Source organism: Anoplolepis gracilipes, chromosome 13 (assembly GCF_047496725.1).
Source record: "Anoplolepis gracilipes chromosome 13, ASM4749672v1, whole genome shotgun sequence".
Lineage (NCBI taxonomy): Eukaryota > Metazoa > Arthropoda > Insecta > Hymenoptera > Formicidae > Anoplolepis > Anoplolepis gracilipes.
Genome location: NC_132982.1, coordinates 9,711,701 through 9,736,697, shown reverse-complemented (window position 1 = coordinate 9,736,697; position 24,997 = coordinate 9,711,701). Strand labels below are relative to the sequence as shown.

The 24,997-nt window shown below is 33.4% G+C and overlaps 3 protein-coding genes and 2 long non-coding RNA genes across 6 annotated transcripts in view; 4 read left to right on the top strand and 1 right to left on the bottom strand.

Annotated features, from left to right (window-relative positions):
* The first annotated feature begins 547 nt into the window (after nucleotides 1-547).
* LOC140672549 (uncharacterized) lies at nucleotides 548-1,542 on the top strand. The gene is made up of 2 exons (XM_072904797.1): nucleotides 548-636; nucleotides 982-1,542. Exons 1-2 carry the CDS (start codon nucleotides 625-627, stop codon nucleotides 1,360-1,362), a joined length of 393 nt encoding a protein of 130 aa, XP_072760898.1. The 5' UTR covers nucleotides 548-624; the 3' UTR covers nucleotides 1,363-1,542.
* Nucleotides 1,295-23,549, bottom strand: LOC140672552 (uncharacterized). The gene is made up of 3 exons (XR_012047912.1): nucleotides 22,900-23,549; nucleotides 1,549-1,614; nucleotides 1,295-1,409 (listed from the first exon to the last, which is right to left on the bottom strand). It is a non-coding gene; the product is annotated as an uncharacterized lncRNA (long non-coding RNA).
* On the top strand, nucleotides 5,663-7,392 carry LOC140672550 (uncharacterized). Its single transcript, XM_072904798.1, has 2 exons — nucleotides 5,663-5,741; nucleotides 6,877-7,392. Exons 1-2 carry the CDS (start codon nucleotides 5,730-5,732, stop codon nucleotides 7,117-7,119), a joined length of 255 nt encoding a protein of 84 aa, XP_072760899.1. The 5' UTR covers nucleotides 5,663-5,729; the 3' UTR covers nucleotides 7,120-7,392.
* LOC140672570 (uncharacterized) lies at nucleotides 14,256-18,138 on the top strand. Its single transcript, XM_072904821.1, has one exon. The coding sequence runs from the start codon at nucleotides 14,548-14,550 to the stop codon at nucleotides 15,304-15,306; it is 759 nt and encodes a 252-aa protein (XP_072760922.1). The 5' UTR covers nucleotides 14,256-14,547; the 3' UTR covers nucleotides 15,307-18,138.
* A 113-nt stretch (nucleotides 23,550-23,662) lies between the features above and the next one.
* Nucleotides 23,663-24,997, top strand: part of LOC140672555 (uncharacterized) — a 38,212-nt gene continuing 36,877 nt past the window's right edge. Inside the window, exons 1-2 of one of the 2 annotated variants that reach the window (XR_012047914.1) lie at nucleotides 23,663-23,785; nucleotides 24,445-24,483. This is a non-coding gene — a long non-coding RNA (uncharacterized lncRNA). Of the gene's footprint in view, nucleotides 23,786-24,055; nucleotides 24,145-24,444; nucleotides 24,484-24,997 lie in introns of those variants that run through there. The other variant, XR_012047915.1, reaches the window with a different exon arrangement.

The window sequence follows — 24,997 nt, the reverse complement described above, 5'->3', positions numbered from 1 at the left end:
CCTTGGAGCTTCACAAATGTCTCGCTTTATTGATTTCGATTTCGATCTCATGATTCTCCTTAAATAGGACTAGAGCAAAAAGCGTATCCTCGATGCATTCAAACGAGCGACAATTCCTTTCAAAGGTACAAGGAAAGATATCGAGAAGAAAATTCTTCCGAGAGATAAAGTTATCCAAATATAGTCTTGAAATGTGAAAAGATGAATAAACTCACGTGTTTTCGAAAAAGATATATTTGACAAACCAAGGTATATAGTATGTACATGTAACGTCATTGCGTAACCAGTCATTAATTGAAGGTTAAACTGTTGCAAATCGATGACGAAAACGTCGGCGTCGAAAGGAAAGTCACTTGAGGATGCTCGTCGTGCTCGAATTCAAGAGAGTCGTGCCAAGAAAGAAAGAAAGAAAGAAAGAAATAGAGAAAGAGTGGCGTTTCGCGCATCGACACGCATCGACACGCACTGTTCGCTAACCAAAAGACATCGATGACCTTGATGAAGCGATAGTTGGGGGTCGAACAATGCGATATAAAGGCTTTTGCTCTTTGATTCGGAAAGCAGATCCTACGAGTTCTTCCCTCGCTTTGAGTTCTTTTCAATCGTAAACTATACAACAACAACATGTTCAAGCTGGTGAGTGTCTTTTTTTTTTTAAATATTATCCGCTTTTATTGCTATAACTATTCAACTCTTGACAATATGTCTCTATTAAAATATTCACAAAATTAAAATATTATTTACATCATTCACGACAAGATATTACACATGCATGAAATCTAAACTTTTCAAAGAGTATTATTTTTATCTGACAGAGAATATATTTAAAAAAAATAAAATGTGTACCAAAAAATAGTAATAAATAAAATTAAACCTTACTAGGTACTAAATGCATTCTTTGTCACCCGTTCCCTGTTAGATCATCGTGTTGTGACATTTCGCCAACTAATGTGCCAACAAACCTGATTGGTTCTTTCGCAGGGCATCCTCGCCGTTCTTCTTGCCGCCGTTTGCGGTGCCCCCGCCCCCGCCCCCGCACCGGGCGCGGTTCTCGCGGCGGTACCGGCGCCGATCGTGACGGCCACCAGCAGCCAGGTAATCGCCAGGAACTACAACGCTCTCGCCGCGGCTCCGCTCGCTGCCGCTCCGATTGCAGCGGCTGCACCCCTGGCCACGGCGCACTTGGCCGCAGCACCCTTCGCCGCGGCAGCACCCCTGGCCGCCGCACCCTTCGCCGCGGCAGCACCCCTGGCCGCCGCACCCTTCGCCGCGGCACCCTTCGCCTACGCCGCAGCCCCCTTGACAGCTTACGGCACTCACGCCGTTGCACCTGCTGCATATACCGCGCCCATTCTATTGTAATTTATCTTCGCGAACCGACCGGACTACTCTCCAAACTTGGATCTCCTCTGCAGACAAATCGATGTATCGCTCAAGCCTTTTTTTATGGCGACATGTTAAGTTTGTGTAATACTAGTTAATTTCAATAAAAATGCAATTTTTTTCATCTCAAAGTCATGGTTTTTTTTCTTTTTTTTTTTTACTTACCACTCGCATCATCCGTTTGGATCTTTTTTTTCTCGATCCTCCTTCTGTGATCAAGTAGAATGTTCGCTAAAACAGAACAAGATAATTTTTATTAATTTATTTTTATACAGGAACGTTATTATATTCGATTATCGTGTTAAATTATCATTAAAATTATATATGTATATTGGAGATTTGGAGGAAATTAATCGTAATGCTTCTCAGAATACGCATAAATCTTTTCAGAATCTTTTCATTGTCAGTCTTTCTGCAAATAAGGATTATAATTATATAATTATATAATTCGATTATTCTCCCTCAGGATCTTTTTAATTTAAAAGGAGCTGAAGAAAAGCGAATAATGTATATGCGTGTGGTATATGAGTTTAATTTCCTTACTACAGAAGAATGATTTACGTCACGGGCGATTTACGTCACGGTGTAATGAAGGAAATAAAAGTAACGAGTGCGCGAAGGGAGAGCGAAACTCGTCCGTTCGAGATTCTCGACGTCGCGTGGCCTCTGCTGGTATAATTTTCTCAATACGGCCGATCCTGTTTCGATTCCCGTCTTTCTTCCTCTCTTTCTTGCTCAGTCAACCGGATCTCATCAGAACTTCAAGGCATGGCGCCCGCATATTTTTTCTCAAGTTCAAGTTCGCCGAGTCTGCGGAACACCGCTTTAATCACCTGAGATCATAGATCGATCAAAGTCTCTCTCTCTTTATACAAAATCATTAACATATCGAGCTATGCCGATTTCGGTTAGCTCGATTAAAGCCTGGGTAACGATAGTATGTCGAATAATAAAATACACATTTTTTTAATACTACTCGTTTATATTTCTCGTTTTTATACTTTTCTCGCTTCATTGAATTAAATTCTTTTTATATATATATAAAAGTTTTTAAACGTGCACATAATTATGATTTAACGAGAGACGCGTGGGTATCGTGACATTAGTGACCCAGAACATATTAATAAATGTATTGACGTATAAACGTATTAATTACAATATATTTATTCGTTTTTAATACCACTCAAAAAAATATTTTGCTAATGTAGATAGATTTCTAGATCTTAATTAAAATTTATAGCAAAAAATTTTCTATCCAAATTACACTAACAGTACGAATATAAATTCTGTCTCTGTTTAAATTGATTTAAATTGATCAAGTGCAAAATATATGCAGTATCACATTATTTGCTAATAATTTATCTGTTTCAATTAATTTTTTTACACCTAGAAAATTTTTGTTGAAGTTGCAAGATCATTTTTTTGAATGACTTTATATTAATTCGTGGGGCACAATTGTAGAAATCCATTTTTGTTTCCTTTGACTTGCCGCCTTGCGATTTGCATACATATTAACGTGAAGGAAAGATATAAAAACGAGAAGGCGCTACCAGAGAAGCGAAACGCCAGCCTTTCGCCATTTGAACATGTCAAATGTCACCTTTGAATTTTATTCGCCAATCAAGTACGTGATATTTTACGCAGATCGTACACCTTTTATATTTCCATTACGAAAACTCGATTCAATATTCCACAAATTTAGAAAAAGAAAACAGAAATTAGAGTTTAATTTTTAAAAGTATCAATTTTTAATATGTTTAAAAATAATTAATTCAAAAATCTAATAAGAGAAGACCAAAATTGTTTAAAAAAAAGATAGATAAACATTTTTAAATATCCTAAAGAGTTCTCGTATAAATTTAAAATAAAATAATTCTTCAAAATTTTTTAGCGAACCAAACAAATTGCTTTACGTATCGCTTTCTTTAATCTACTTATTTTTTCTTTCTTGTGAGGCGAAAGCTAAAACAATTTATTTCGATCCTTACGGATAATCTTGTTTGCGACTAACATTTATAAAACAAGGTAAAAGGAGAGCAAGCTTGAGGGCGGATTAATAGTTGGAAATAAAAATAGAATCAATGGGAAAAGTCAACTAAAGTTACAGAGCTAAGGAAAATCGAAACCGTTTCCATTTTGCGTGGTAACCTCGGTGTCGATAAAACTTGAATTAATACGTCATAGTATTAAAATATCAAGAGTAAACAGCCATTTCGATTCTCTCACGTTCGAACGAACATAATTGTCACGAAACGCAACACTTTTTATTGGTATTAGACGAACAGAGATGCATCTGTCAACTAAACTGCGTGCCTTTATATAATTCTTTGTTCTCCTCTTTGATGAAGCAACCTCTATCCAGGATCGCAAGATTAAATGATAATGCGATTAATTGATTCGTGAAATGCCAGAGTATTATCGAAGGAGAAACAAATGTTATTAATGTGCAAATTAATTTATCCATAATATTGTTAGAGGTATTAGAATTTATATGTCGAGAAATTATAAAATAATAATAATAATAATAATAATAATCAATAAAATTAAGGAAAAATTGTTTAGATTTTGTGAATAAAAATTTATCATTTATTTTTATAAATTCTGTGATAATAATAATAATATTACTGCCATTAATAGTTTTGTCTCTATTGCATATTTAAATAATTAAAGCTAGACTTTCTAAAGAAAAACATTTTTTACATCGCTAAATATAGTGCTTTGTTTCTTTTTTTTTTTTTTTCTATTTATTTAAAAGCAAAAAATATTTTTTCATTTACGTATCTCTATTCTCGGGCACAACTACATGATTAGAAAGATACAAATATACAGATGTGTTTTTCTTCCTTGAAATTCTTCCAACATAAACTGATGTAAATGTCATGAGAGGGACTGTTTTTATTGACAACCGTTAAAATTTTGATTCGAGGGGTGGTTATTCCAAACTGACGGGACCCATCAGACGGGAGACGCGATTGCGTCTCAATAAATTTGAAGTTCATAGGTGAACGTTCGAAGAACGGCAGTCGTCGAAAGTTCAAAGCTAAACGAGGTTGGTTCTCTAAAATGATGGAATCAGTATGTACGACGTAGGCGTTGAATGTTCTCTTATGATCTCTAATCAAATTTCAAATTAATTTTAAAGATCTTTTTCAGCAAGTATATATATATATATATATATATATATATATATATATATATGTATATATAATATACGCTGTTATTTTAAAAACTCAAAATTACTGACATTTTTACAGTGTATGAGAAAATGCGTATGTATTTATAACGCGTGTCTGTATCCTTAAAATTCTTCATTTGATTTGTATCGCAATAAAAGTCATCGCATCAAAAATCAAGTACAATTTTATACGCGCGTTCTTTAATGAGAGGCAATCACGTAGCATTATAATTTTGCGTATTCCATCCGTCCCGGAACATAAAAAGTTACCTCCATGTTTATCAAGGATGTAAAAATAAACCAAACAGTATTATAATCAAACAGTCGCATTAAAATGTTATGCATGATTAGATCCTCGACATAAAAATAACAGGCAATTATTACGGATAATTATCGGTTGTCTCCAGCTTTGAATTTTTCACGATGAGTTATTCAAAATAAATTATTATCGCAGGACTGATATATAGCGTAGATTAGATTCTTAATTTCCGTTAATAAATTTTAAAACTTGCGTGCAACAATATCTCTTTCTCTCCTTCTCTCAAATGTTGTTGTCAACGCTGATCATCAACAGAAATTTTTTAAAGGGATTTAGTCTTGGAAAATATAATAGGGTCAAATTTGTTAAGTATGGTAAAAAAAATCGTAAAAAATGTAAGCTTTATACTCTTGCAAAATATATATTGTCTGACAATTATTGTACAAAGTTAGTTAGATACATGTGCCACGCTTTCCACGTGGAATATGTAACAGGTTTACTTGTCGAGAAACTTTTGCAACGCGTACAGAACTCGAGACAGAAAAGGAGAGTAGTCCGACCACGCCTGGCCATCATGCGAGCGACCTTGAAGGATCATCACGTCCTCCCCTACCCTGGTTAATGCACGGTCGCGCAACAAAGCTCCATTGGTCGGCGGTCGCATGAAGAAAGAAACGGGAAAAGAGAAGAAATCGTGGCCTAAGAACGCGCGCGTTCCTTTTCCGCTCGAGACAAGGCGACGCCCTCCCCGAAGGTGCGTTACGAAGGTGCAAGAGAGGAATCGGGGAAGGGAGGTTGGAGATTCGCGGTACATCCGGCAGGGATTCCTTACTCCTATATAAGACGCCGCGGTCGTATTTTCGAATATTATCGTACTCTGACTGCAAACCAGACAGACCCACGAGCTCCAACATGTTCAAGCTGGTAAGTCAATTAAGATATTTTTTTTTTTTTTACCGAGATCACGGGGGAGGTCTATCTCCCTCCGTCGCCAACGTCTGTCTTTGTCGATATCAGAAATATCGAGAATATCGGCAGAATACATGTGTTCGTATTGATTTGTTTTTAGATGATACGAATCTCTAGGGTAAACTAGGGTATGATGGCCATAGGCTGTAATTTTTTCAATACTCGTTACATGGTGCATACATTATTCGAATATAACGATATTGTGAATCTGATATCATATTTTTACTTTTGACTACCTGCAAAGTTTTTCACTTGTCCATTAAAAACTGTTACAACGTCGAATAAATGACAGTTAAGCTATCGTAATCGACGTTAGACATATTATAAAGATATGTAAATTGTTATATGGCCTATAATTTTTATTTTTGTTTTCACTATTTTTTTATAAATATTATTTTATAATATGGCCATCTTTTCCTTAAAAGTTGAGTGAGATGGCCAATGCTTATGTTGTACTATTTTGATAATATAAAATTTCTATGAAATATTTTCCTTCTAATTTCGATAATATTACGTAATTTAAGCTTCAGTGAAGATAATATGCCAAACACTATTAAAAAAATAACAAAAATAAAAGTATGTTTTTGGCATTTTAAAAACCTATATATGGCCATCTTACCCGAGTTTACCCTATATAATCGCCGCATTGTTTAACTGAATGTATATATTTTTCAATCTAGCGATAGAGATTGGAAACTACAAGAGTAATCTCATTTATGCTCGCTTAGGATTTGCCTGTTTTAAATTTTCATTCGGTTCTCGTAAAAATATATTCATTATTATATTTTTAATATATTATTTTCCATTAATGTTAAATTTCTTCAAAAGGATTCTCCGTTTCAACTAAACTCCAAAAAAAGAGAAATATACCAAATTCAAAAGGATATATATTTCATAAAATTTCGACGAGTTGAATATATTAAATATTAAATTTAAAAAATTACAAATGTCAAATATTTTAGAGAGAGAGAGAGAGAGAGAGATTTGCGCGTGTGTTGTGTACGTGTATCTATTTATTTCCTATAACAACAAAGGATCTTAAAATTTGAAAGGATCTTGCAAGATTGATATCGAGATGTGATTGTTACAGTTGTGCTTAGTCGCCTTCCTGGCATTCGCCGCGGCCGCGCCCGCACCCGCACCCGCACCCGCACCCGCGCCAGCACCCGGAGCGATCATCGGCGCCCCTCTTGTAACATCTTACAGCGCTCCACTCATTTCCGCACCGTTGGCTTACAACGCTTACAGCCTACCGACGTACAGCGCGTACTCGGCGTACCCGGCCTTGCCCTACGCGTATAAGAGCTACGCGGCCTTGCCATACGCCTTGTAAGAACTATGCGTAAAGCAAGTTATGTGGTTTAATCGGAAGTATGGTTTAATCGGAGGACCCAGGCATCGCAGAGACCCAGGACCGATCTTCCCACACACACACACACACACCCACATGGATATTTCACAAACGAATTAATCGAAAATTGCCCGCCCGATCTCTTTGAAAAACCGCGATTCATCCTCTTCTCATTTTCTCTTCATCTCCCCCCGTTCGGATAATTTTTCGCATTTGCATCCAAGATTCAGAATCAATAAAATCGCTTGAAAGCAATTCTTTCTTCGTTTCTTTATTTATTGCATCATATCCTATCCTATCCTTCCTGTCTGTTTATTTATTGTTAGACGAAGTAGATTGAGATATATTTATTTGTTTTACATGTGTTCAGCATTCAGATCTATTGGACTTGATTGTTTTATTTCAAAATGAATTTTTAAGTTTGCATTTATAAACTTTTAGCGTAGACTTTTCTTATAAAATTTTAAGACGATGAAATAATATTGTATATAATAGGATTCCATGCAAATGTAATTTTTTCATTCAACCATTTCATTCAATATCAGAAAAGTGTAGGTTGAGTATACAATGTATACGTATCTTGAAAGAATCATCGATAATGACAAGAGAACACATAATGTTACACGGACACGTTATGTCAATGTGTTATTTCCCATGCGTGGGACGGAAGCAGAATAAGACTAAAATAGAGTCATTGAGTATTCTAAACACTTTGGAGTACTATGTCCACTTTATAACATGACATGAACGCAATGATAAATTAATAAATTAGACTAACAATAGGAACTTTATTTACCATTGTTAATAATGTAACTTGAGTACATATATATCTAATATAATAATAATAATAATAATAATAATATAGACATAAGAAAAAATAAAAAATATTATTTTTATATTTCAATTGCGTCCTCTCGTTTTCGTGCATGCTAATGTGAAAGAATTGATCAAGAATGCACAACGATACGCATCGTAATTTTCTTTATATAACAAGACACTTTGTGGATTCGTAATCATGCGTTTCGTATAATTTCGCGTAACCGATCTCTCTGAAATCGATTGAAATGTGTGACCTACTCTCACGCGTCGGAAATACATTTTCAAAACCATCGGAACTTTAAATCGCAACGCTAAAAAAGATTAATTAGCACTTAAGAGCTCTGAATAATAAATAAAAAATAATAACAAAATTTGTCGTAAAGAGCAACGTTCTTAAAAACAAAGTGGCAGTATATATTTCAAAATAAAAACGCGGTGACAAATATAAAAAAAATATATATATAAAAACAGCAACGAGATAATCGAGCGAACGTTTTTTCTTTACATTTGTCATCGCGTTTTGATTTTGAAATATATACTGACACTTTGTTTTTAAGAACGTTTTTAAAATTGCTCTTTATGTCAAATTTTTGTTATTATTTTTTTGTAAAAAAGCTGAAATAAATATATATATATATATATATATATATATATATATATATATATATCGGTGGTAATTTGACAATAAAATGAATAAAAGTCTCAATATCATATCTAGAGTCTTGCAAGTAAAAATACATTTACGAAAAACATTAAAGTGATTCGATTCAACCGTAAATCGTTGTGAAGAAAAATCATTCTTAATTGGCACAGTGTAATCCTTGTCCTATGATATATGTTAATAATAATCTGTCGCTGTCAAAAAGGCTGTTTACGTCATGTTATTATGTTATAAATCTGATTATGTCAGAATCAGGTAGGCGTAACCACGCAATCCGAATAATGGTTTCATTCACTATCTGTGTGTGTGAGTGACAAGCACAACTAACTGGCCAGTACAATGCATAATGCTAATCAGTCGCTTGAAAATTGCGTGTTTTAGATTCGCACAATTTCATATTCGCAATCTGCTGCGTCAAATTTGAAAGTATTATAAAATAGAGTGCTCTCTATACGATTGAAATGTTTTTAAACTTTAAGAAAGAAAGAGAGAGAGAGAGAGAGAGAGAGAGAGAGAGAGAGAGAGAGAGAGAGAGAGAGACATATAGAGAATGTTCAAAGCAAAAACAAAATGAAAATTCTGTTAGTTTTTTTATCTTTTATCTTTTTAAAATTTTATCTTTTTATAAAGTCTGTTTAAATATAAAGTGTATAAAATGGAATATTATATAAACTATTTGTGTAAAATTTAGTTTAGATGTTATACCATGTTTAAACATTAATTTTAAGAAAATTATGAATACGAATTTATTTTATTCATTTTATTCAAACTACTTTTTTTCTCACGTAAATTGTGGCCGACACCTTATGAACATATGAAAAGAAACATTTGTTTATGTCAAAGTTCAGCCGAAAATTTTCTCGTTTTATTGCAATAATATGTTACAGATTATGTGACATATTATCTTGTTACACATATTGTGTAACAAGACTAAAGCGGATGTCATACACATCGAATGGAAAATACAATAGTTGAGTCGTTACGTAACAAAGTGTTTTAATAATTGGGTTTTATGACAAAACAACAACGATCTGAATATCCAATTAATGGCAAAGCGTTCATTATTGCGGATAATGGCCGCACACAGAGGAAATTTAATGATCGAAAGAAATCTGCCGGCAAAAATTCACAAACAGGGAAATTTTGCGTCTAAAAGGGTACAGTTACAAATGTTCAGTATAAGTTAGAAAGATGTGGAAAGTTTCGAGTAATTATGTCCCATTATTTACATGTAATCATAAAATTTGGTTATTAAAAAAAGCATTATTATAATATTATAAAAAGACATCTTAATTTTTATAAATCGTTAACGAGAATATCCTTATAATGTACAAAGTCACGTAAATTATTGCAAAAAAAGATCTCACAATTTTGTACTTGCATTTTTATAATTATGAGTGCATGTGTCGATTCTGTTATATTTAGACTATATTGTGCAAGCGATACGCTACTTTTGGATTGTTTAAGCATCACGTAATTTCACGTCATCGCTGTTCGTAAGCTTTCAAATGAGAAGATAAGCGAGGGTAAAACGTTGTTTATATCATGTTATCACATGTTGTGACATCAATCTGTTGCGACATAACAAATTGCAAAAGCAATTTTGGATTATTATTCTAATTCCGTCTACGTATTGCGAGTAAAGATATATTACATACACGTATAATAATTTGCAAATCATAAATTTTAGAGTATAATATAATCATATTATATATAATTATATTAATATAATATTATATATTTCAAAGTACGCATTCACCAATAATACATATCAAAACGCGCTGTAAAGATTATAAATCATATCAATAAATTTTTGAGATTTTACGCGCACACAAGAACAGATAAGATAAACACCAATAAATAGATACTAAAGATATGAAATTCTATATACGACATATATAGAGTATCAATGCACCGAAAGATTAATTTAAAGTCTCTGGTTATCTATAATTTACATTAATACTTTTGATATAATCTCATTGTCAATCAAATTTTCAATATTTATCTATTTTTGTTAAAATTTTTGAAATAAAATTTTTTTAATATATAAAAAATATATAAAATTATTATAATAATACTTTAAATGTAAGGAAGTCGGTTCGAGATAGTGTGACATTCGAGTGCAAGCTATTCGTTTATTTGCGCGCATTCGCGACTGACACTTTACCATTTTACCGCATTGCGTAACCGGCTGAGTTTTTATCATTCCAAAATTTATGTGCGGTTATACAAATCATTGTACTCACTTTCTGTTTCACTTGACTGGAGAAAACAATGTAAAATAAATATTGATACGGTTTTTTTATAGTGAAGAAATCTGCAAATTGATTAATTAGTTATGCAGAGAACATGTCACACTCGTATAATCTTGGATAGGTCTTTTTTTTTTTTTTTTTTTAAGTGAGATCGTAAAATAAAAATATAGAAGAAAGAAGAAACTCTACGTCATGGATAATAAGGTTTCTTGATTTTATGTAGAGTTGTAAAGAAAGAATAAAAATAACATTAAAAATATATATTCTAAATAAAAGTGTTCAAATTGGTCCTAAATTCGCGTTTCAATATATTTGCCACAATTATACACACACACACACACACACACACACACACACACACACACACACACACATACACACACATACACACACACACACACACACACACACACACATACACACACACACACACACACACACACACACATATATATATATATATATATATATAGAGAGAGAGAGAGAGAGAGAGAGAGAGAGAGCTCTTGTATAGAAAAATAAGTTAAAAAACGCACAATTAAAGTACTTTTTTATATTTTATGTTTTTTATATAAACATCTCTCTTTTTGTATCTGTAATTTTATATCGCGGTACGTGATGATACAACAATACTTCCGCAGTTTGCACGGAAAAATAGCGAGCTTTATTGGAAAAAATAAGAGCGTAAGGAGAATTAAAATTTATACAAGTCACGTTGCTTTCACGTGCTTGATACCATAGATCATGTAACTCGGCAATGATTAGTCTCTCTCTCTCTCTCTCTCTCTCTTTCTCTCTCTTTTTTCACGTTTTCCAGATAAATTTCGCATTTGTCCTTGAGATATTTTTTTAAATATTTCTTTTAATGTTTCTGTTTCAACTGTTGCATCATCAAACGTGTAATAATGCCAAGAATAAGGGTTGATATTAAGAGAAAAGAGGAACAGGCATATCAGCCTATTAATTCGATATTATTCAATTCAATTTGTTTTTCGTGATATGTATGTGTAACTGTCATATTATGATATGTATCTTCATATGTAAAAAAAACAAACAGCGATAAGCCGAATGATACTAGGTACATCAAACCGAATGGACCAAAGTGTCTGTAGTCTCCCCTTACCGTTAATCTCAACTTTCTTTCGGCTCCGTTTATATTATTCTAATTGTAAGATCGATGATTGTAAGCGATGATTTCACGTGATTTTTGTTATATTGAAAAAGACAAGAAGAATTTCGACTTTTTTACCATAAATTACATTTTATATAAAATTATGTAAATTAGATTTAATTAAATAAGAGAGAAGTACAAAATATATTTTGCGACGAGCGGAAAAAATTTCTTCAAGTATCTTAGCGCTTTTCCGGCTGTTCCCTTTCACTATGAATTATATAAGTATTTTAAAAATTAATATAATATTGTACAATTATATAACAAAGCCGATATATGCGGTAATGGGAATAAGATTCTTTATTAATTCTAGATAAACAATGGAAAAAAGTACCCGTTTTTCAATAGTTATATACACACATAATCACATACCGCACGTTTCCATCCATGTGATTTAAATTAATATTCAGCGTCAAAACATTAGCTAGTTCTGATTGACGCGTACCTTACTGATTAGATATCGAACTCGGCATGATTATTGGCTATTATTGTATCCTACGATTATCATATGACTATATGTACAGTTACATTGTCAGAGATTATAAAATCGTCCGCTTGTCCCGATTTCAATACATGTAATTATAGACATTTCAATGACACAAATAGGTCAGATTTAGATCGAAACTCTCGACTAATTACATGTGCAATTCACCGCATCTAGGTGAAAAAAAACTTCAGCACACATGTCGGAAGGATAAAAACATAAAGTTATTCTTGGAAGAATTGCAATTTCTATATACGCCATAAAATATGCAATTCAATTTAATCTACTTATTGTTTCTATAATTGAATAATTTTTTGTATGTATCCATGGAATATTTTATACATGTATATTTTATTGTTAGTTTCATACATATACGTATTTAGAGAGAAATATATATACAATAATATTAATAGAGAGATATTATGATTGACATGAATTTGAAAGATAAATAAATAAAATAAGAAATTATTTTGAGATATTTGAGAAAAAAACATTAAATTATCTATCGATTTTTTTATCAGTCGTTCATTACGAGAAGTGAAAACTATAATCATCCTAGTCATAAATTGCGAATGTGAATCAGAATAATACATAATAGTGAGGACCAATTTTTTCCAGCAATTTTCTCGATGCTGACGATGCAAATGCTTTTGACTGCTGAATAATTGGCACTGCACGTATTGATTCTCCAAAGTACAGTCTCTCGGTACATCCACCCCTTGACATCGATCGGTAAGGTAAGTTCAATGACCGCGGTATAACAAGTTTCCAAAATCCATACACACATGAACGAAAAAAGAGAGAGAAAGAGGGCAGGAGGAAAGAAAAACAACATCCCAAGAGTACCAAATTAAAATCATATTTCTGAATATCGTAATTACCGTTATCAGATCATCATGTATATATTGATTGTATTCGACATATAATTAGAATCCTGCGAGATGAAATATCAAGAATATGCGCGATGTTATTATATGTATAACGTAATAGGTAACACTGTCAAAAACTTGAACTCACATCGATGATTCATCAAACTCGCAAATGAAAAAATGTATTTATTTATTAATAAATAATAAATGTAATATTATATGTGTGTGTGTTTGTGTGTATTAGATATGCTATTACTGTGACAAGATTAACAGTAGCGAGAAATAAATTTGATTTTTCACGATGACGATTAAATTCGAGCAATCTAAATAAAAACTGACACTGCATATTTTCTTTTAAAATTAGTGGTTTATTCAAAAGATTTACGATAATTAAAAAAAAAAAAAAAATTAATTTGTACGTAATAAAGACTTTAAATTTTATTATAAATTTTTAAAAGAATGAAAAAGATTAAAAAAAATGTCGTCACCAATATATCGAATTCATTTATTGCAAGATAAAATATATAACGCTGTTTCTCCTATTACATTACATCTAAATTTAAGCATCGTCGTACAAGATCAGATATCTGAATCAGATATCTAATTATACGAGCAACGTTGATCGTTACTGTTTTAAGTATTGACGTAAATTCTTCGAATCGAAGTTTCCGTAGTGATGTCCCGTTTTGATCGCTGCCGTGCAGCTGCATCCTCACAGCACCTCTTTCAACACCCCCTTGGCATCCTTAGCGGCACACGTACTCTCACGTGGACGCCGGGGCATGCGCGTGTTCCCGCGTTCACCTGCGACGGTATAAAAGACCGCGCGTCGGGTGCATCGGATTCAGTTTGATCTGGTAATTTCAAGGTAAGCATTGTTACCGAAGAAACAGAGAGCCAGAACGATCAAGCGGTCGATCAAACAAATGTGAAAGATAAATAGTAGGGATAAGTTGGAGTGAAATTCTCGGAAACTTGTCGCAAAACAACCTAACAAGTGTTTATCTCGGTGTACAAAATCACGAATCACGACTGAGAATAATCCACGAGCCTAAATACTAATCTCCTACAGCTGCGTCCGATTTGTTTTTCTTACACGGACAGTGTCTTTCACACACGTGCAAGCGGGTGAATTCAAAGTGACGGGACAAATGTCAAGCGACATGGAGGACTCTACGCAACTGACCGATCTGAGCGATCATCGAACCCAGCATCATCATCGGCATCACTATCATCATCACCACCACCATCATCATCATCGGGGTAGAACGCCCGTGGGTGAGATCGGCGACGACGAGTGCAGCACTGACAGTGGCTGCAGCAGCGGTGACAGCACCGGAAGCGGCAAACGCCTATCGCGTCACGGCAGCGGCGAACTGGACAGACGTCTGTGCAGGTCCACCCGATCTCCGAGAACGCACTGCTACTTGGAGCGACTACGAGAACGATCGACGCGATCTCAGGAGCGGCTCAGCAGCAGCAGCAGCAGCAGCAGCAGTAGCAGCAGCAGCAGCAGCAGCAGCGTCAAGAGATCGTCGGAACGTACATTGAGCTCCGAGGACGTAAAGAGTCTATCCTGCGGTGGTTTCTCCACCTCGTCCTACTCGTCCAGTCCCTCGGACGCGCACAGCAGCAGCGACAGCGATTCTCTCAAGAGGCCTTCCACCACCGAGACTCTGCGTCGGGCCTTTCAGAATCTCAAGATCACCTCGTCCAAGTGGAAGAACAACAAGGAGAAGAAGCACGCCAAGAAGAGCCCCAAGAGGATCCTCCGTAGTCCGGTATCCTACATGTACGTCCGCGGACTGTCCGGTCTGCCGACTCAGAGGGTCCCTCGAAACTCGGCGAGTTTTCAACAGCAGACGATAAAAGCTTGCTCCTGCCAGGATCTCATCGAGCTCTATCGATAGATCAAAGACGCCAACTAGAAAAGATACTGCAGGACCAAGATACTCTGCCAGGAGAAAGAGACAGGAGGGAAAGATAGAGAGAGAGAGAGAGAGAGAGAGAGAGCGAGAGGGGGGGGGGGGAAGGGAGAAACTCGTATTAAGGATAATATTCGCGATAACATATCTCTTCGTTGCGTACTTCTCGCCGACACAGTTTTTACGAATTTTTCGACTCTTCGTGGACATTTCACGTCCCTTTTCTAATTCGTCATTCGTTTAATGCGATCAATGATTCACGCGGGACATTCTTTCCAATCGAATTTTGTTCTCAAGTAGTATAAGTCAAGCGTAATGCCCATCAGATGCTTTTGTTCTCAAGTAGTATAAATCAAGCGTATCGCCGACTCGCTCAGGTCGGCCATCGAGACGGAAGATGTGGGGAGGGGAAAAAAAAACTCGAAATTCAATGTTGAAGAAAAAGAAAGCTTAATTAATAATAAAAAAAAATATGCATGTAACAATCGTACATTAAGCGCAAATGATTCTCGAAGAGGGTAAAACTGTTATCAAATTACGAATTAATAATCCTAAAAAGGATTGTGTGCAAACATTCAGTTTTTTTTTTTTTTTTTTATTGTTAATTCGGAATTGAAGGAATTACAAGGAAGGAACAAAGGAAAAATAAATCTCTATTGTATAGAGCTATATAGAGAATCATTTGCGCGACATTTTCTAATACTTTTGCAACATCTTTTTACCGAAATCTTTGCTGTATCAAGTGTCGTAGGACGTTTAAAGTCAAGATACTTTTCATTGTCTCACGTATACATGCACGCGTATAATTACAGTGACATTTAAAATAAAATGATATCTTTCTCAAGTCGGACTAATGTTTTCTGATTGAGCGTATAAAGGATATTTAGCATATGAGCATGCAGACTGATAGATTTAATGTACATTGATCCATCTCATATATATATATATATACAAAATTATGTATAGGATTTCACTAATCTTATGCTATTTATCTTTATTATTGCATTATTCCATTAGAATAGTTCCATTAGAATATTCGGAAATTGCTTTGAGATGAATGATTCTTTAACGAAAAATATAAGAAGTTACAATATTATAATAATAATAATAATAATAATAATAGTAATGATCATATTACTAAGAGAAATATCGCAAAAAGATGTTCAATTATTTGATACGCGACAAGATACGACTCTCAGGTGCATCCTAACGAGTCTCTAAGGTTTTAATTAAATATAAGAGTGATACATATACATTCGAAAATCGAGTGAATAATCTCAACGATTATTCCTCGATTTCTATTTCCCATTTCGTTTATCGCCGTCGACATACGATGACGCGTTACCATTTTTATCGGCACTAAGAGACGCGATCCGTTAGTCGCGCGATAGAAGTCAATTATATATCGACGCGCATAGATGATAAATAAATCTTTCCGATATCAAACGAATTTCGAATATATACTTGTGCATGAATAATATTTGAAGGATAGATTCCTTAGAAAATTTCTAATGTAGATTTCTTTTTGTTGTTCTACAAATAATTTATTCCACGTTATATTTTTCACTAATAATACGTCAAATTCCATTTAAAATAAAATACCTAATTAATAGCAAAAGTATTGAGTAATTGAGTAATTAACAGTTAAAAAAACTAAGATTGGTGTCTCAAAACATTTCAGACTAAAAATAAGCAAACTGCCCTTAACATCTCATACTCAGCTGCGCAAATCACACCCTAATAAACATAAAGAAAACAACTCTTGCGCAATAAAAGAACGTCTACATAGAGAATATGTGAATTCACATATAACGTGTAAAAAATTTAAATCGACAGATCTCTCATTGTGTCCTACATGGAAAATTATAAGCGAAACATATGACCATTGACTTGCTGTTTATCAGAAAAGCGCATAATTTTTAAACATATTAACAAGCACGGTTGACTTTGATTATTTGTTAGAACTGTTTACTCATTGTCAGATCTTTGAAAATTCGAAATATTGTTAAACACTTAAAAAAATTAACGTCTAAATTTATTTATCTAAATTTATATAGAATTTATTATTATATTTTCACATACACATACAGATTATTTTTCAATTTTCAATATAATCTAGCTAAAAATAATTAAATTTTATAATAAAATAACCTCCTTTTTTTGCCAAAAAATATGTATATATATATATATATCTCGAAGATATATCGAATATGCTTAACTTGTTAATATCAATCGCGATTATTTCTTTCCGTGATAATTGTTACGTAAATGTGACCAAGGGCTGATCTAACTAATTGGCTGATGTAACCGTTTCACATGTAATTATTGCGAAAGATAAAACGTACGAGTGTGCGTCGAGGAAACTTCCACGACCGGCGGATACTGATAAATCTAAAAAAAAATTTAAAAAAATATCAAAAAAGAAAAAAAGAATTGAAAAATTACATTCACAAACATCCGTGACTTGTGAGAAGAGAGAGAGAGAGAGAGAGAGAGAGAGAGACAGCGAGAATGCGGCAGAGTCTACAAGACTTTGCGACAATTTCCATCTGTCTGTACGATTCATTTCTAGTGCCTTGTAGATACTTCCCATTACTATACGATTAGGTGTTATTAATTGGCAAAGAGATTGTGCAAGAGAGAGTCACAAAAAAAAGGTAAAATTATATCCGCCACGGTCGGACCGTCGTTACATATATGTGTAAGTACGATGGAATCGTACAGAATGATCGTCGTACGAGAGGGTCGCTAACAAAAAGATAGGGTGAAGATCAATTATACTCAGGACTGAATGTTTTGTATATCGTTTTGTCTATGTCGACATAATTTACGATTCAAATAAACGTTTTTCATTCTAAAATAAACGTGTTTCCTTTTCTTCCTCCGATATGACAATTAAGAATATAGAAAGTAAAATTTTTAAGGATATTTGCAAATATATTTATCTTTATCATGATGTATTAAGTATTTCTATTCTCGACACAATTGCTTCCTTCAAGGTATAGTCTTGAAAAATTGTTAAAAACTTTTATACGTGTTTTATTTTGCTTTATACCTTTTTTTTATTAGTAAATAAATATAAAAATTTATATGCTTTTGCATTATGTTTACATGGATCAACAGACTTTCTAACGATAAGTATTAAAGACATTTCTTTAATTTCCCATCATTATTAAGTGTATAAAAATAATACTATGTATAACGATTTAAATTGAAATATTTGTGCATTTTTGTTTCATGATAATTGTATAATGAAAAATCGTAACAATTAGCATAACAAAGAAAATATTCATTAAAAAAAAAAAATTATTATCACGTTAAAATTTGGCAATTGCTAAATATCTAAATTAAATTGGAAATAATACAATTAAGTAACAATGTTATGAAAAAGTCTCTAAACTTTCCATTTTTTACTCAACCTTACAATTTTATGGTTACACAACTACATTATATATTAATTATATTATATATATATATATATATATATATATATATATTATTATTTTATGACATTAAATGGTCGTATAAAAAATCTGTTAGATTTCAAAAAAATATTAGAGAGCGCGAGTATATTCTTTCTAAAGGGTATCGTTAAATTTGAATCATTTCGCTCTTCTTCATTTATATATTCCTCAATAGAAGGTTGTCTTTTTCAAAGGATATGTGGTAACAATAATCCTATATAAATGTCAGAATGTTATGTGTTCTTATCCATGGTCATGACAGAACTAAGGGCTGACGTAATTACAGGAGTTTGCACCTCTGCGTGACGTCAGATATGCGCGGTAGCCCCATTCACGAGTCTTCGACAAGGTAAATCGGTACAGTCCAGTGCCATGAAATATAGTTCATTCAATAATTCCCCCGCGCGCTAACTCGCATCTCTCTTTCATTCTCTGCCATTCTCTGTCTTTCTTTGCCATTTTAAAATAACTCTCATATGTTTTTTGTAATAGTCAGTAAATTATTTCCCGAGATTGATCAAAATTCTTCTGATTACCATTCATTTCAAGTCAATCCAAGTCAATTAAATTTGATTAATTTTAATTTAATTAAAAATTTTATTTTAAAATTAAAATTTAATTTTTTATCATCTTTTCTACGTGTGACAGCGATTATGCGTATAACTTTTACCGCTGATATCTTGTATCGTCAACGTGAAAAATTTCCTTATCTATCTTGAAATGAATTTTACTTAGAAATAACGATTAAGCTTTTCTTTAACCTTTTTCTCTGTCATATTAGAGCGATTGCGAATTGATTCAATAAAAGAGATTGTGTTATCGTCACTAAAATATTATTATTGTCAAACTCGATCTAACATTATTATTATTATTATATTACGAGTGAAAATATATTAAGCGAAGTAATCAAACTTTAACATTTATTTTTTAATATCAATCTCAATAGTATTTCGATCTGTAATATTTCAAAGTTGCCGAAAAGCCTCTATTTTGTTCTTTGAATGAAAAAGAATAATCAAGTACTTTATCGATTTTTTAGAATCGCCTATTTTCGGCTAAAAGGTGCATCGATCACGCGAAACGCGCGTAGTTTCCTCGAAATAGATGCAGCTTCCGACGCGGACTCCACGTCGGATTGTCCGATCCTTCGCTTCCTCTTTCCCCTACGCTATGTCTTTGGCCCAGTTTCCCATTGGCGTAGTGACGTCATTCACGTCATTGAGAAGGCCACTGACAACGCGTCCCAGTTCCGGTCGCCACGGCAATTCCGCTACGGAACGAACTCGATCAGGGGCTTAATCCCGTAGCCTTCGACCCTTTATCGCGGTCGATCCCGAATCTCATCCCTTATACGTATGTACGTACGTTCTAGCGTCGACCTGCCGTTCACCATTTCTACCAATATCATTACAGGCGTCTCAATATTTTATTTACACGTAAATGATTCTTAATTACTTGAGCCTTCTTTTCTCTCGATTTTATTGTAATTTTTTCTTGAAAAAAAAAAAAAAAAAAATTATCGCTTTTTGAAAATATGACACTTTTTATACGACAAAAAATCATTTACTCTACAAATTCTATCAATTATTGAGTATCTCAGTATAATACATCTCAGGTCCATCTTTAATCATTGACTATCTGCTATTTCATCTACTATAAATAAGCCTAAGATTCCGGTCGCATATAATAAAAAATACATGCAAGCAAAGCTTAGATTGCAGCTGAACCGATGAATACGTTTCACCAACGTCACGACAAGGACGCTGGGCTCAGGTCGATCGTATCGAGTACAATGGGAAGAGAGAGAGAGAGAGAGAGAGAGAGAGAGAGAGAGAGAGAGAGAGAGAGGGGGGGGGAGGGGGGGAGAGAGAAGAGAGAATCCGCCACATCGTTCCCCCCATTCACCCTGTCAGGGGTGCCCAGTCAGCCAGTCGCGTCTAGCCGACTGGCCAGAACGAAACGCTGACTGAGACCAGAGGGTTCGTCGACCCCCCCTCTCCCCCCCCCCCCCCGCCCTCCGCCGGTTTCATGCCGTTGATGACGCGATCGTTACGTCACGTCGTCATAGTGACGAACCAGTTCTCTTTCGTTGCACGCACGCCCGGCGGGAAACTGGAACTTTGACCTGCATTTGGGTCGACCGACGAATGACCCTATCGCATCCCCCCTCTTCTCCCCCACTTTTCTTCTACTCTCGGAGATGCATAAAGCTACCCCTCCCCTCCCCCTCCCCCCGCCACCCCTCTTCTCGCCCTTCTCATGCCGCATTCTGAATGCGGATAAAAATTTTGAATGCTGCCAAGTTGATCGGATTGCACGCGTTCATGCGTAATGACATAATAATGTGCGTGTTGTTACTTGCGTGACTGTCGTACATTACGAAATATCAAGCGATATGTCAGCTTGCCCTTTAAAAGCACTTTAAGAAAATAGGCGTCACGTTTCTTTGACGTATACTTGATTAGGCACGAACGAGTTCGAGATCTATTTTTAATCTTCGTCACACGATTAAAAGGCTGAGGTATAAATCGATTAGATTCACTCTCTGAATCTTTAAAACATGATGTAGTCTAAAAACGTGTGTCTTTTCTAAAGTCAACTAAATATAACGGCCGCAGACTATTTGATTGTGCTTTCCGTTCTTGCATAATGGTAAATTTATTTATTTATTTATTTATAAAATAAATATAATTAATCAAGATATAAAAATCATATAAATGTATTTTTCCTTTAAATATATAATTACTTTCAATCTTTCATCATCTATAATTCAACACTCATTCATCGAAGCTCGAGAATTGACAAGATCGTAAAAATAATTATGGAATGTATATAAACGTTAAATTTATTTTAAAAGAAAATACAACGAAGAAAATTTTATCTCCAATGTATATGTCTATAAGGGAATCAATTAGCTATATTTCGATGCAAATGTATTGTACTAATAAAGATATTTGTTCTATTATGTTATCTTTTATAATTATTATATAATTTCTTTGTTAAAAGAAAAACGTCATTTCAATTCAAACGTCAATTAATAATATAAAGTAATTACTTTATATTTAAACGTCTGTTAATTTTTTTATAAATAAATAAAAAATAACAGAAATCTCGTAAAAATTTTTTTGCACGAAATACAAGACAAACAGTTACGAACTTTTTGCAATAAAAAGCATAATTTAAATATGTATATATGCGCAAATATTTTGGACTAAACAAAACTCTTCCAAGCTCTGAGACTTGTGATAAATTATTTTTTTAGAGAATATGTATAATATTGTTTCTTGATTTTTCGTCACTTTAGGCTACAGTGAGTATTTATATTTCACCATCTGATTCTTAGTAATTTATTTGTTCTTCTTTCTATTGTATTAAATCTATTTCATTTCAAATACCATAGTATTTATAGATTACTTTTTTGACATGTTAATAAAACACACAAATAACTTTTTGGATTTTCTGGAATTTTTTTGGACCTAATAGTTTTAATATTAAAATAATAAAATATCAAATTGTATCGGATTATTCATTATTATCATTTCATTGTGATCAAATTGTATCAAATGGCTAAACCTGCAATGCAGTATATAATATATAATGCGTCGATAAAAGCTTTACCTTAAATTTTGCATCCTTGCATATGCATACATGATAAATAGATAAAAGATCAAGAAACAATTATACATATGGATATATACATACATTTATACTCATATGTGTATACTTTTCAGAATAAATTGTTTCAATTTGTTCATCAATTCTGAGGCAATAAATTTATGAAATATTGTATTTTATTTACCATAATACATTCTTACCTGACAATTTAAATAAAAACAATTTTTTTTTAATACATAGAACAATAAGTATAGAAATTAATAATGCGATTTTAGATATCAAAAGTAATTTAAATAAGAATAAATAATACAAAATACCTTTATCGTTGAATTTTTATTATGATTGCAAATAAGTATTTTTATATAATACCGCTGATCTCCATCGAAAGCTGTAATTCTTCTTAACTGGCAATTTTTTACGTCAAATATACATATACGTCTGATATAATCTCCACAAATGCATTGCCTAAAAAGTATAATGTAAAAAAAATTCAACTCACCACAAATGACGCAACAGGTCCCTCCTCCCCCTCCCACCTCTTTAAGATCATCCTTTGCTGCTCCTTTGGCACATTTATTATTCATAAAAACACAATTACGATCGCGATATATGTATATAATAATAACCTAAACACACAGAACGGCACTCCCGGTACGCACTTTATATGTATAATAATATTAATAGAAAAACTAAAAAATGACGCTTATTCTCGATTATTTTTATTCCAAACGAATACATCATGCGAAATATATATGCTTGTGGTAAATAGCTGTCGCAAAAATTATTAATCTGAACGATAACCGAACGAACAATTTCGCCTGTTTCTCGTAGTACTCCATCACGCATCACGCGCGTTCAAATAAATCACCGAGTATAATACAACACACACACACACACACACATCCTACGTACGTAGATTTTCGCCGCGCAACTTACTTATCCCCTCCAATTCAAGGCCGCCGCACAAAGCGACGCACACGTGACAGCGCGCTGTTGTTTACATTCCACGACTTCGACATTGAGCCGGTTACGATGTTACGATTCGATATTACATACATATATTGGTAATATCTCTCGGGACTCGGTCATGATAGGACGTAGGACGTCTCTCTCTTTTTCGGTTTCATGATTAAAACTTCCAAACGCGTTCGTTTTCTCGAGAAATATTTCACTTAATAATTCACGTGAACCAAATGACAGCTACTCCGCTTTTCCATATCCGCGACATATTTATATGTTAAAATTTAGACATATATATATATATATATATGTATATATTGCACGCATGTTTATTGAAATTCGACTGTACGACTCGGTCAACGTTTTCGCGTTTCAAGATATCTATTATCAAGTCAAAAACTTAGGTCTAGATTTTCAAGCATCAGGTATATAAAATATATAGACGGAGCTTAATAAAGTCGCCATCAGATTACGCATTGAAGATTGCGATTGAAATTTGACCAATCGGGACACAGAAATTTTAGTTCCTTTTGTTCTGATTAATAACAGGCCGATCTTTAATCCTTTAATTTTCAATGCATAGTCCGACACCGGATATAACCAAATATTTATCACACTCGAGACTCGAGACTTGAATATAGCTAGATTTTCAAATGTGAACACGATATTCACAACGTGTATATTTCGAATATTTCCGTGTTTAGTTCGTCTCAATTATCAAGCGATTGAGAGTCTCATTAATAGCTTAGTTGTTGTCATTAATCATTAATTCGACTCGTGTGATGTATGTAAGCTTGCTATTTTTTAGACAAGTGTATTTTTCGCGTCGTTTACTTGCAACAATTACTATAATGTCGCATTAGTTTATTAATTTATTATTTTATATATATATATTTTTTTTGAGGATTTATACATTTGAGAAAAATAATTCTTTTTTTAGAAATTAAGTAATTATTTTATTAAATATTTGAGTTTGAAAAGAAGACTAGTATAATAAATATGTATACATATAATAATATTTTTTTTAAATATTAATTATTTTAGAGAGACGCTGCTAAGACTTGAATATATTTGTATGTTACAGATCAATGTAGTTAACAACTCCGCTCCTACGCATCAATCGGTGAGTACAACAAATTTTTATCTTACATTTTTAAAATAATAAATTTTTAGATTGAAAAATTGCATTTTATACGTATAGATTTAAAGTAAAAAAAAATATATATTCTCTTTGTCATTTAAATAAATTAAGTAAAAGAGCTCTCTTTCTCTCTCTAAGCTTTAACAAAATAGATCTTTTATGATTTTACAATGGCTATAATTTCAATAACGGAAACCTTATTATCGACAAGTTGTTTCGTTGCACATGATCTTCCCACGATGTTTAACGTGATTGCACAAATCGAACTAAGAGAAAACGTGATCAATTGTTGTGCGGAAACAACGAAGAAAAATGTCACGTGTCGTGTTCTAATACATTACTCTATAAATTTACGACATATATGTTCATGCAAACAAAGGAGACTAAAATAAAAATCGTTACGTATATCATTTCAATGCAGGATAAGCACGTGTCAGTGTAATGCAAATTTTTAAAATTTATATACTGCAATCGATGTTTGACTTTAATTTAAAAG